This window comes from Dermacentor silvarum, chromosome 11, assembly GCF_013339745.2.
Source record: "Dermacentor silvarum isolate Dsil-2018 chromosome 11, BIME_Dsil_1.4, whole genome shotgun sequence".
Taxonomy (NCBI): domain Eukaryota; kingdom Metazoa; phylum Arthropoda; class Arachnida; order Ixodida; family Ixodidae; genus Dermacentor; species Dermacentor silvarum.
In genome coordinates, this window is record NC_051164.1 from 115668784 (window position 1) to 115682910 (window position 14127).

The following is a 14127-nucleotide window of genomic DNA, read 5'->3' on the forward strand; positions in this document are numbered from 1 at the left end:
GTGCTTCATTACCACCAGCGATTATTTATTCCGTCTACGTAGACGACATACAAATAGGTTTCAAATCCTGCAACCTCACAGTGTGTGAGAGACAAGTACAACAGGGCCTAAACAAAGTATCCAAGTGGGCAGACGAAAACGGTTTCAAAGTGAACCCCCACAAAAGTTCTTGTGTGAATGTGTTCTGTTCACCAGGAAGAAAGGGCTTGTTGCAGATCCCACTATCGAAATGTATGGACAACAAATACCTGTGAACAAACAGCACAAGTTCCTAGGCATCATACTTGATTCTAAACTTACTTTCATTCCGCATATAAAATATCTGAAGGAGAAATGTCTAAAAACAATGAACTTACTGAAAATCTTATCTCACACATCCTGGGGTAGCGACAGGAAATGTCTAATGAATCTTTACAAGAGAGTCATTTCATCACGATTGGATTATGGTAGCGTGGTATATCACTCTGCCGCCCCTAGTGCGCTGAAGATGCTGGACCCCGTCCACCATCTAGGTATCCGCCTGGCCACTGGCGCTTTCAGAACAAGCCCCATTGAAAGTTTATACGTCGAATCAAATGAGTGGTCACTCCATCTGCAGAGAACATACACCAGCCTCACATATTTCCTTAAAGTCCACTCTAATCATCAGCATCCGTGTTTTAATACCGTTAACGATATGACGTGCGCTACACTTTTTCGTAATCGTCCCTCTGTAAGACAACCTTTCTCACTGCGTGTCAGGGAGCTTAGTGAAGAAATGGATATCCCACTCTTCGAACATCGCCTAATGCCTTCAGCCAAGCTGTTACCACCTTGGGAGTGGCAGGTAGTAGCATGTGATATATCATTTGTAGAGGTTACAAAGCACGCTTCAGAAGTCGAAATCCGAATGCATTTCCTAGAATTACAATCCAAGTACTCGTGCACAGAATTCTACACAGACGCTTCTAAGTCGCATGTCGGAGTATCTTATGCAGCCGTCGGTCCGTCCTTCTCGGAATCCGGCGTACTCCACCCCGAAACAAGCATCTTTACGGCTGAGGCCTACGCAATATTGTCAGCTGTAAAGCATATAAAGGAATCTAAACTTCAAAAAACGATTATATTTACAGACTCCCAAAGCGTCGTAAAAGCCTTGAAGTCACCCTGTAAACAGAAAAACCCTGTTCTCATTGAGCTCTATTCTGTTCTTTGTAGAGCATACGCAACTAACCAGCATGTCATTATATGCTGGGTGCCAGGGCATAGAGGCATCGAGGGCAATGTTCTTGCCGACCAAATGGCCACATCAGTCACATCACCCGCTATCAACCCTACAGCTGCTGTTCCTGCAACAGATTTAAAACCTTTCTTGCGAAAGAAACTGCGAAGCCACTGGCAACGCTTGTGGGACGCAGAAACAAGTAATAAACTTCATTTGATTAAGCCGCAATTAGGTTACTGGCCTTCCATAACAAAAACCCGGCGAACTGATATCCTGTTCTGTCGTCTAAGAATAGGACACACGTACGGCACCCACAATTTTCTATTGAGTGGTAATGACCCTCCAACCTGTGGTAGATGTGGCGAGAGGCTCACCGTCCTCCACGTTCTCCTGGAGTGTCGGGAAGCCGAAAGAGAAAGGAAGAAACACTTTCCTCTAGCATATCGCTATTATGTCCCTCTACATCCCACTATGTTTCTCGGTAAAGAACCGCTCTTTAACACCAAAGCAGTCCTCGCATTCCTGAATGATGTTGTGCTACATGTTATTAGCCCAACAAGTTCGTAGCGCATCCTCTCTCCAGAGGATGTTGCTGTGATTGTTTTTTATAGCACATGCCTCCAGGCCCTTGTGTCTCAAGGGCTCTGTTTAGGCACTTGTGCTTCTGGCTAATTCTTGCATCTGCAATATTTTGGAAGTCATATCATTCTTTCGCAATGTATTGTTCATGTCTATAGTACACATCATTAGTCATTGCCATAATTTTATTACGTATAGATTTTACGCACTTTACAGCGACTGCTTTTAGGCCCCTTTACAGCCATGCCACATCTAACCTTCATATAATTGACTATTAATATACCACTAACAAGCCATTACCATCGTCCTGGCGCTCTTTGGCCACACCTGGCCCTTGCGCCAATAAACAACAATAATCATCATCATCATCATCATCAGGGCGGTTGGCAGTCGCCGACGCCTGCGGCTGCAATAGCATTTGCTGGCTCACCTTAGGAGGATATTACTAAGCTTCCCAGAGACCCAATTGGCGAAGTTGAGTTCCTGCGGCACTGGTCCTGCCCATTTATATCCCTGGTGGATGGAAAGGTTATACTTTCTGTGGTCTTTCCTGATGTGGAAGTGTTCTAATTTGTTTGTGCTAAGGGGCCAAACAGCGGCCACCTCTTGTTGTCAGTGTTAACTACACCCGTGTCTCTTTGTGAACTGTTTGCGTGCAACTAGTCCGGTTGTATAAGTGTGTAATTGTTTTGATTGTAGGAACGCATAGTAGTCCTCCCAGACTTTAACCACCGTTACTCTAAGCAATGTATGAGTTCCCTGTGTTCGCATTGGTTTTTCGAAAATAAGCTTTTCTTTTCATATGTACTTCATGAGTGAGCGCTCTGTCCGTTACACCGGTCGCGCAGAGTGCTGCGACCCTAATAGACATCAGGGCGAAGACTGTTATGAAATTAGTGAGGTTCACAAACGCGGAAGCGTATGGACGCCGCGAACGTGCGCCGCGGCCTCGAAGCACCGACGGAAAGGGCGCGAACGAGGTCGTGGACGTCACATTGATCTCGACGGTGCGACGCCTTGTGGTGGTGGCGCTTGTGTTACGTGGGCAACAGCTTCGCTGTACGTCCACAGGGTGAAATGGAGGCGATTGCTAGAAGTAGTCTTTCGCTGTCGAAAAATAAGTAAATTCTGGGGTTTTATGTGCCAGAGCCATGCTCTGATTATGAGGCATGCCGTAGTAGGGGACACTGGATTAACTTTGACCACCTGGGGTTCCTTAGCGTGCACCTAAATCGAAGTACACGAGCGTTCCTGCACTAGCCTCCATCAAAATGCGACCGCCACGTCGGTATCGAAACCACGACATCGAGCTCAGCAGCGCAACGCCATATCCACCGCGTCCGGTTCGCCGTGGACAAATTATTTCAATACTACATTTCAATAACTATGCATGTCGGTCAGTGGCCCGCAACACTGTCGTCGGCCCAGCCAAAATCCTCAAAACTGACATTGTTCAAGACACAGCCCAAGAAGTCATGATCACTGCAGGACAGGCTGCAGCGTCACCGTCATCGCCTAGATAAGCAGTAGCGCCATCTGCTGAATTTCTTGTTTCCAAGCTTTTAGTAACCGCTGCGCGCATGAGGGAGTGCCGGTGGTGATCGAATTAACCGAAGTGGCATTTTTATTGAGATACTGCAGGCCCTTAATTCTCGGGTCCATTGGATACTTAGAATACAAACAAGAGAAGTAAATTTAAATGAAGTGCTTGACATAGTTCGACCACGTTCGACCATTTTGCGTTCGACCTGAATGAGTTTTCCGTCCATAGCAAGGAGTGGTTCCTCGCTTGTACTTTTCAGTGCGTTTGAATTAAGCGAAAGTCGACTGTATTTGTTTCAGTACTTTCATCAGCAAAATAGCAGTACCCAATTCTGTGGGACACGGCGTATCACTGTATATGTCACTACCATGCAGCGTCGCTACTCGCTTTCTGCGTGCTACGGTGACTCGGTGCGAGTCCACGCAGGTACTACGTCTAAGTTGTGCAGATGCACTATAGCGTAGACGTGTGCCACCAGATAGGTATGCCAGGAACACCAGTGACGTCGGCTTTCAGTGACGTGCATATGTTTAACCAAAGTCACAGTATACTATTGTTGCAGAAACTGACTGTATGCTACTTTTGTGCTAATACGTATGAGTGTCGGTGGTAACATAATGGTCGCAACGAGGTATTTCGCATTTTTTTCTCGTCGATTTAGCTTACGCGCCTTCGCTGTGTCAAAGTTCTATATCCGGTTAAATTACCCGACGACGAGGTGCTGTGCCACGGTGAGCGCGATGGCGTTCTTCTGTGCAAAGAAGAGCACGGTGACGATGAAGTAGATGGCGCTGCCGTCCATGTTCATCGTGGCACCGACGGGCGCCAGGAAACGCGCCAGCCGTGGATCCATCCGAAGCCCTTGCTCCAGCGCCACAATCAGCGTCGGCGCCGTTGCCGAGCTGTGCAAGATGCTGAATTTGCGTCACGGGAACAGTGCGCCAAACGACGGCTCACCAATAATGTTATCATACCTATATGTCACGACCGCGCATATATGCTTTGCCCTACCACGGTCACAAGTTTGCCCAATAAACTGTTCTCATTCGCATTTTCGGCTATATAGTGTTTCTGCCGAAATGATTGAGTTCTGCTTTTCCTTCATTGCTGTTCTTCGCAGCACTCCCGCTGAGATGCGCGTGCTCGCAATTTGACTATCATTTTTATTCGATTATCATCTACATGCCCTTCCTTGTTTCTTTTTAACTCGCTTGGCCAAGTAAATCACTCAGTTAGTAAACTGTCCAGAGCAATCGATACTATGAGTTGCCATTGTAATTACCTTCATATACATCTGTTAACATGCTTTTATATAATTCAATGTTGTTTTCTTTAGTTCAGTACGGAATTCTTGTCTGGGGAACGACTTCAGTGGACAACATGCATAAACTGAGTGTTGCAAAAAAAGAGTAATACGCCTTGTCTCCCGTGCACTATATCTCCGCCACACCGCTCCTTTGTTTTCAAAGGTTAGAGCTATAAAAATTGAAACCTTGTACAGATATAGGCTTTGTCGCTTACATAGAATTGTAAAAGTTAAGAATGATGACACGTCCCTGCAAGCGCATAAGTAGCGACAGCGACACACGGGCATGTGTAGATGAGACCTGACCCATCAGCTTCGTGCAGGTTGGTGCGATACTTGGACATTTCTTCCCCTCTGTACTGCTGCCACGTCCGCTAGCTTAGTTTCTGCCAAATTTCCACAAAGCGTTGCTTGTGCTAAGTGCAGGGAACATGTTAACTGTGATGAGACTAAAGTCATATGCAAAGAATAATTGTCACGTTGTAGTGGCGGTGAAGAACCAGATAGTATAGCAAGACTGTAAAGAAATTCAACTCTATAGGACGAACTTGTGCCCTGAAGAGTGGAACGCGATAGCATTCAAAGATGCCTGACTTCTTCGCATGCTTCCCAGCAACTGCATTTGTGTAACTGTTATGGCACGTACACACTAGCGGCAAAACGCGCGCGGCGCGGCGCCGGCGGCAGGACGCGCGCCGCGAAACAGGTTTTATTGCGAGAGCAGTTATATGGACCCTTCAACCGGATTTCTGCCGTCGGCGTCGTCGCCGTCGCCGTGAGGTTCCGTATAGATTCGAAGGGCGATAAAATCGGCGCCGTATGCGCGAGCGAAAGTGCGCGGGGGACTCGCGCTATCACGGAGGGCGTAACCCCCCCCCCCCCTCGCGCTATCACAGAGAGCGACCGCTCGGCGGAAAGCAGACGTGACCGTCGCGCAAAAGACTGTGGGGGTATGGGAGGGAGGGAGGTGGGGCGGCGCTGTGCTCAGGCACCAAAGGCGTATCTTGCCACTCAATCTCCCACGCGAACGCAACAAAGCGAGAAGAGGGGGGGGGGGGGGGCAGCTTCTCCTTTGCGCTTTGCCCGGGAATGCCGGTCGTCCGCACCGTCTCTTATCTCCACACGGCTCTGACCTTTCTATGCGCTGTGCATTCGCCGCTCAGTTTCCGTTGAAGCGATAGACCGCGCGAACCTGCGCTTGTTGCCAGCGTTTTGACAGTCGTTGGCTGCGGTCATTCAGTGTGATCTATTCATGTTTGCTTGTGCGCGCTGACATCACGATTGTTAATTCAGTTAGTAAGCCAATGTGTTCAAGTTTATGCAGCCGATAAAACTACTATCCCTACCCCCAATAGCTCTCTGCTAATTTGCTCAGAGAACATTGGATCAGAAAACAAACGGGGGTAGACGATATTCTAGTTGACACTAAGCGGAAGAAATGGAGCTGAGCAGGCCATGTAATGCGTAGGATGGATAACTGGTGGACCATTAGGGTTACAGAATGGATACCAAGAGAAGGGAAGCGCAGTCGAGGACGGCAGAAAGTCAGGTGGGATGATGAGGTTAGGAAATTCGCAGGCGCAAGTTGGAATACGCTAGCGCAAGACAGGGGTAATTGGAGATCGCAGGGAGAGGCCTTCGTCTTGCAGTGGACATAAATATAGGCTGATGATGATGATGAATTTGCTATCGCAATCGATGCTTCGCCTCTCGGGCGAAACTGCGATATTTCTTGCCGTTTTTTCTTGCCGTGGCAGGGATCGCTCCTGGTCCGATTTTTTGCGGTTTGCCGCGTGCCGCGGATGAATGAGACCAATTAGAGCGGCCCGCTTCCGTGGCGTGCGCGCGGGAAACTGGTGTCATGCGGACCTGCCCGACCGCTCCTTTTGTACTCGCGTCCGGTGTAGCCGGAAACTCGTTTCGCACTGTCATCTGCACGCGTCAGCTCCCGGACCGAGCTGACGGATAGTTCGAGAAGGGGGGAGAGAGTCTAGTCTGCCACGTGAACGCCGCAGCGGCGCGCCGCCGGTTGGTGTGGCCGCTCTGCCGCAGCTGCGTTTTGCCGCCGCCGACGCGCCGCGCGCGTTTTGCCGCTAGTGTGTACGTGCCATTATGTGTACCGGGAAACGCTTGCAATGAACGCTATGCACGAAAGCGAGCTTTCTGGTAGAAACGCGGCCTCTTGCGTAGGGCCGATCCCCGAGGTAGTTCACAGCCACGCCAACAAAATTACATCATTTTCAGGTTTCTGCTATTGCTTCGCACTTTTAATAATTCCGTCTGAGAAGATTTAACATAAAAGGCATGGCTGCTGGCATTTTGTTTCATGACATTTGTTTGTGGTCTGTCATTCTCAAAATCGCGAGGAATAACTTTGTCAAGAATTTAAGACAAGGTATGAGCAACTTTAGTGATAGAATGGTGTGGCAATATAACTCGCATATACCGCATGTCATATAGCAAGGCGTGGCATATAGATATACCTAAATAATATACGAATATTATTAGATATTATTGCACACAGACAACGACGCCGACACTGGATTGTCTGCGACACGGGGCTCTTAACGCTATCGCTTTAGAACACGTGACACTGAAAGTGCAACGATATATCGGCGAGCACGGTCGTCGAAATGTTATCTACGGTTCATGCGCGTCGGCCATGTATACATGACTCGGCGTATAGATATCATCGTAATCGCTGGTGCTACAGCCTTGAATTTTTTAAACACGAACGTGTTTTATGCCGGGGTCCACTATCAACTTCCTGTGACGGAAGTGACGTCGGCGCGAATGCGCAAAATATGCTCTTGACATAAAGCCCCAACCCGATGATGATGATGATTTAATGGCATCTCATTTGAAACTGGGCAGTGACAAGTAGTCAGCTAGCCTGCTTGATATAATCCGGTATGCAATACATGTTTTTATCTAGCATTTTGTATACATTTCTTAATGTTTTTTTTTCTCAATATCTACCTTGTACCACTACCTATCACTGTAAGATATCAAATCAATCTCTTGTCATATCAATCCAGTCTTATCAATCTCTTCCCTGCTTTTTTTTTTCGACCACTATACTCTAAACGTCTCTCTTGACAGGGATGGCGCTGCCATCTAGGAGCGGTGAAGCGAAGTACTGCGACTCTAACCAACGTTACTAGATTACCTCTTCAGTTTGCAAACTCCGGCGCCGCGGTTGTCACCCTTCGCTGTACCGCCGAGCGGGGGCGCGCTCGTTGCCGTTTGACTAGGGTGCCTCGATGCCAGCGCCGCCGTTCAGGGTGGTGCCATCCTTTGACCGCACCCGCGCCGCCGCTTTCTCGCTGCGACGCCATCTTGAGTCACAGCGAGCGGTTGCGAGTGCTTGGTGCCGGTGCTTAGTTCGAGACACAGTGCGCGCGGATGCTTCGCTGACGCTTCTACTTGCTGGACAGTGTTCAGCCGCATGAATGGCAAGCTTGTCAAGTGCATCGAGTCGACATGACGGGCTGTTGTGTTCCCAAGTGCACCGGATCGACGCGTAAAGGGCTTCGTTGTTTACGCTTCCCCCGGGACCCAGAGCGAAGGAAGAGATGGGAAACCCAAATAAAGCGGTATCACTGGAAGGCAACGGATAGCTCCTACATTTGCGAGGTAAGTGTCAAGAAAGTTTAGACTATCGCTACTACTAATCGCTACGTGTTTTTCATAAATAAGAAAGTATTCTCTGATCCTCGCTCACGTACCTACGTTCGCTCACGAACTAAGCACTGCACCGATGCTGAGTAGCCTATGGTTTGCAAGCGCGCGTCGCATAGGCTTTTGCCGTTTTGATCAGCGCAGTCTATGCGAGTAGTACCCTTATTTTAAGAACTGACGAAAATGCTTCGCCGCGAAATAGCCTTACATTAGCTACAAATCGTCATGTAAACCACCTATTTTACTTTTTCACGGGAAGCACACATCGTGTGTGTCTTGTTTCTTTCTTTTTTTTTTCCTCAGTTTCTTTTTTCGCTACTGGTTATTTGGGACTAAAGAACGCAGTGCTTTTTCTGGGGAGAGCGGCTGTTGTGTACGTGGCAAGCGAAGCATTGTGATTTTCTCTACTCAGCAGATATCTTGCGGATCTCAGGTTGTTACGTTATATAGCTGATTTTTTAGACGAATATATTTGTAGCGTGGTGCTCGTAAGCCGATGATCATTCGTGCTCATTCCCGATCGTAGTGGGTACTGTGACGGTCTTTAAATGCCTGTGCACGGTATGTCCAGGTGTAGTAGAGTTAAGGGGCATCATGGGACCAAAATGTTTCGGCGCTTTCTGGCATGGTGTCTGTTGTAGCCTGTGCATTTCTTGGAAACATGTGAAGCGAAGTAATACAGCATTACTTCTGCGAAAATTTATTTTTAAGCACTGTAATGGGTTCTCTAGCTGTATTTACAAGGCAACTTTTCATATCAATAATCACTTTTGTTGTTTTACTTGTACTTAGAAACACTTTGAAGAGGACCAGTACGAGGGAAATCGACAGGATGGGCGCCATCTGTTAAAGTCAACAGCCTTACATCATCATGGACTATATTTTCGAAGTGAAAAACATTGCTCATCTGTATTTGTCTGTCTTAGTTTCATTTACGGTTTTTGTACGCGATATGTATGCAGTGTTGTTTATTTTTTCAATGTAGTTATCAGTGTTCTAATGGTTATTTATAAAATGTTCTGTACTCACCATCGATGTGTTTGGCTGATGCGACGTATTCGATGGTAGCTGATGTATTCTGGCTGGATATCTTGATTAATATTACCCGCGGTTGCGTTTTCTTGTTTGCATTCTTGTTTTCGATTTATATTGTGTGTAATAAGGTTGATGTACTCAGTTGATCCCCCCCCCACCATGTAATTAATAAATTAAGAAAAACTCTCACTATCCCGAATTGTGTGTCGAGCCTACCTTGCGAATTTTTTTTTATCTCGTCTTTCAACATAACCTTCAGGCGCCACACAGTACATATAATTTTTCATGTACATATCTCTTTCATGATTGATTGTACTAGACATTATAAGTAAATGTATTTTGTGCATCGTTTGGTTTCTTCTGTGTACTACGCAAGATTGACACAGACAAGTTACGTTACATGTTTCTCTACAGCACTAACTAAACCTTATTTTCACATCGCAGTTATTTTTACACCAGCTTAATACTGTCAGCACACAGTTTTTTGGGCAAAAAAAAAGCAAAATTGCGCGTAGATATCGTCAAATAATTGCAACGAACGCGAAGAGCACGCGCAACGCAAGGGAAACTAACCGCCGTGCGCGAGTGGCTGGCTACGGTAAAGGAGGCGTGACGTGTAAACCAAAATACAACAGCGAAAAAGAAAAACTTGCACACACAGGGGGTCGCAAACCTTATATACCAAGCATCGAAGCGCAAAAAACAAATAGTGCGTATTTCAAGCATACACACGGCATGTTAAATGTAAATTGAATTAGGCAACTTGGGGCATGTTCCCGGCGCCATACATTTACGTCTTGGACCTTCGACGAGTTAACGGCTATTGGTTATAAAGATGTGCAGATGCGATACCGATAAAAAAATCCTCATCAAGGCAAAGCACTTGGAAGTGCGCCGCGAGTAACACTATTTATGAACGCAAGCGTAGCCGAGTCTCAGCTCGTGTGACTCAATATGGCGGCGCCAGCGTGGTTGTCTCCACCCTGGACGGCGGCGCTGGGCATCGAGGCACCCTACGTTTGACCGGTTTGACGGAGGTAATGGAGGTGTCGGCGGTGCCTACGGCTTCTGAGCCGCCACGCTGGCGTAGTCAACGCAGGCGTGCTCTTGTACCGGGTGTTTTTTTTGTTTTGTTTTGCCTTCAACAAATCTAGTAACATTGCGTTCAACTTTGTTGCGTAGTGATCGCAATCCCTGCGAGTCCCAGCGAGATCTATCGACGCAGATCGTGCGGCGTGTGCTCCCGCTCCAACTTGTGACAAGAATGCACTTTTTCTCCCGAGATTTTAACCATCGATTAGAAGGCAAGGAAAAGATGGCTGTAGCAAACAAAAAAGCGCGTCTTTAATTTGTAACTTTGGCTTTTGAAATGTGATTCCCAGTTGAGAGAGAGAAAGGCGTTTATTAAATCATAAAAAATAGAAGATTCCTAGTTGATGTTTGTTGCATTGTTCAAAAAGTTGGCAGTCACTTTAGCATACGCTAAAGAGAATGAATGCGAAAGCATGCACGCTTACGAGAAATTCATTATATTACTTGACATTCTCATTCGAATGCATCGTGAGTTTAAAAAATCAAATTACATTCTGGTGTTTTATATGTTCCAAAACCACGATATGATTGAGGCACGCCGTAGTGGGGGACTTCGGGGTAATTTTGACCACCTTTAACGTGCAATTGCTTCCTATTACTTGTTCTTTCCCACCAAAGGTCGTGGGTTCGAGTACCTTAATAATGTGTGCCTTAATAAACTTCTCCCTAATAAAACCAAAGCTCGTGGGCTCGAGTGTCTTAATTACCTATATCTTGATTAAATACGCCTTAATTAACGTCGCCTTAATTAACACCAATGGTTCAGGATTCGACTCCCACCAACGGTCGTGGGTCCGCGTGCCATGAATAACTATATCCTAATTAACGGGGTCTTAATTTGCCTTAAGTGACACCAAATGTCGTGGGTTCGAGTAACTCTATGTTAATTAAGGTAGAGTTAACTAAGGCACTCGAAAACACGACCTTTGTTTGTGGCTCCATGAATTTAGGTGCCGTAACACCGGACATCGGATTTTTCGGCCCATGAGCCATCTACGGTTTTCGCCCTAATAAATTGTTTTCAATTTGACTAGTGTTGTTCTCGTCTTTCGCGTTTTATAGCCTTAAAAACGACGAACTTTCACTGAAGTACTTCGGTATCTTGCTTTAAAAAACGCGTATCCTGGCATTGAGTGTTCTCGAACAAGCGAGTAGTTCTAGGTTTCAAAATTTTCGGCGTTATCAGATATTTATGTTCCCTGACCCACCGTAAACACGTAATCTTATATAGAACTGAATTAAAAAGAACTGAACCCGATTAATCTTCACAGATGAATGGATAAGAGTCCCGTATAGCACTAGCTAGAATCTAGATTGAGGCATCTCAGTCACATCTCTGCCGTGTGGAATCGCTCTAGTGGTTGAAACGATACTCTAGTTGCACAATCTAAATAACGTTTGCTCACAATCTCGGAAATAACTCCCCTTACACAGAATTAACTGCGTAAATTGCGTTTAACGCAATGCGCAGGCTCCGTAACCATGATGCGACCGGGCCAACGTAAATAAAAAGTAGCGCCATCCACTTCCCTCCTCCTCCGTTCCACTATCGCGCTCGGCGCGACCAGCGCGATCGAGGCGCGATATCGACAGTGGCGCCGCCTGTGTCGGGCCTGCCGTGGCAGACGATAGCTAACGCGCTACCAGAGGAAATCCGAGGAAAACTTCGATCGCGCCCTGCGGAGAAGTTTTTGAGGCGCGATTTTGCTTCGTCAGTCAGTAACTGGCCTTAATAATGCCGTTTTGAAAGTAGCAACGCGACAATGCAAGACGGCGCAAATATCATAGTGTGCAGCAAGCGTTTGCGCACGCCGGATGAAAAACAAAAAAAGCCTTTTGCCCTCGCCTTGTCGGTTGCGGCAACTTAAGGTGCAGCAGCATGCCATCACAACGAAGTTCTTGTCCCTGACACGTTTGATCCGTTTGTGCGTACAGCACGTTCGTCGCACAGGCCCGAGAATGGCAGTCGGAGCGCGCTGGAAAGAAAAAAATATACAAAAGCGCCACGCGTGCTTCCACGTGACACGGATTGGCCACTGGGGGAGCGGAGGAGGCTGGGGCGACAGGAGGCGACAAGGAGGAAACGCCGGGGTGAGCGCGGTGGCGGCAAGATCTAAGAATGGCGCTACTTTTTATATATAGGGGTTTTAGGCCAACGGCGTTGGAAGCGCCACCTCGCGAGCGGGAACCGAAAGGGGCCACGTTTTGCCGCTGCATCCCGGCGGAGTTTGCAAACTGGCAAAGCGATTCATAACGGTGACTGTAACGAGCGCCGACAGCGAGCGCTTCGGTAGCCTCCGCGCTAGGGTGCCTCGATGCCAGCGCCGCGCTGGCATCGAGGCACCCTACTCCGCGCAGCGGCTGAGCAGCCCTAGCCACCTAGCGGAGGCTCCAACGCCGTGTTACAGTGGCTAGTTCTAGCCACTGTAACATGGTGCATGTTGAAGCTGTACTCCGTAGACGACGAGGCGTCACAGGCTAATCGGACGCGAAAGACAAACCATGTGCGGAAACTGCGTCGTCACCTCACCAGTAGGCCACCGCGTTGGGGCCTCCGCTGCGTTGAGACCAGCCGAAGCGCTTACTGTCAGCGCTCGTTAGTCATGATTACAGTGCACTATAATAGAATAACTCTTCTAGTACACTGTAGTCATGATGCAGTACTTCGCTTCACCGCTCCTAGATGGCGGCGCCATCCTTGTGAAAATAGGGAGGCTTCATGCAACGTCGTTTTAGGGCCCATTCACACTTGCGACTAGGCGAGGTCGCGCGACCAATTGCGACTGGCGACCAGAAAACTACTCAAGACGAACGATGTTCACACTTACGAATGCGACCGACGAGTCGCTAAACCGAAATGTATCACGATATGCCGTTCACGTCTGCTTGAAATGTCATCGCCGCGTAAAATAAGCGTCAGCGTATACGGACGTCCTGCTCCTTCGCATCTGATTGGTTCAGCTGTTCTGCGACTGTGGTCGCGCGACTGAAAAATCGAACAGTGAGCGACTGGCCCGAAACGGTCGCATTTCGAGAAAAGCGACCATTTGCGACTACTTGCGACTGGTCGCTTTGCGACCAACTTGGTCGCGCGACCTCGCCTAGTTGCAAGTGTGAATAGGCCCTTAGGGTGGTGACACCACCAAAAGTTTGGCCGCTATTTACCGCCAGATTTGGTGGTAGCCATTTTGGTCCCCACACTCGCTAGAAGTCGCGGCGCATTCCTGCTCTTTTTAACAGCGAAGCTGTTCTAGCTAACCGTAAGAAGTGGCGCCTGCTGTCGCAAAACCTCGTCGAGTTATGACGTCACTGCGTTGCCTAGCAACGACCTTGCGGAGCGGCGTGTGCCCAAGGAGGTTGAAAAAACTCCTTGCGTGTGCCTCGCCTCCTCTCCATGCCGTGCACATGTTGCCTTGACATGGGACGTTAAGGAGAGGGAAGGAGAGCATGCGCGCGGCGCGCGCAATGCTCGGGAGGGAAAGAGAAAATGAGAGCGGGATAGAGAAACAAGCTGTAGCAGCACCAACGAGGCAACGCGTAGCGCTGCTGCCGACGCCGCCCGCGTTGCTTAGCTGCGCATGCGCCTAAGCCGTAGCGATGACGTCACCTCGCGTTGCCTAGTAATTAACCGCAGGTGCGCGCTCGCTTCGCCCGACGCATAAACGGTTCCTGCCTGCCTGCGTTAGT

The 14127-nt window shown here is 48.1% G+C and overlaps 1 protein-coding gene across 1 annotated transcript in view; it reads right to left on the bottom strand.

Moving 5' to 3' along the window:
- Positions 1-14127, bottom strand: part of LOC119432846 (excitatory amino acid transporter 4-like) — a 37692-nt gene that overhangs the window by 16506 nt on the left and 7059 nt on the right. The window contains exon 5 of the mRNA XM_049658416.1: positions 4034-4228. Coding sequence (XP_049514373.1) covers positions 4034-4228 — 195 coding nt within the window. The remainder of the gene's footprint in view (positions 1-4033; positions 4229-14127) is intronic.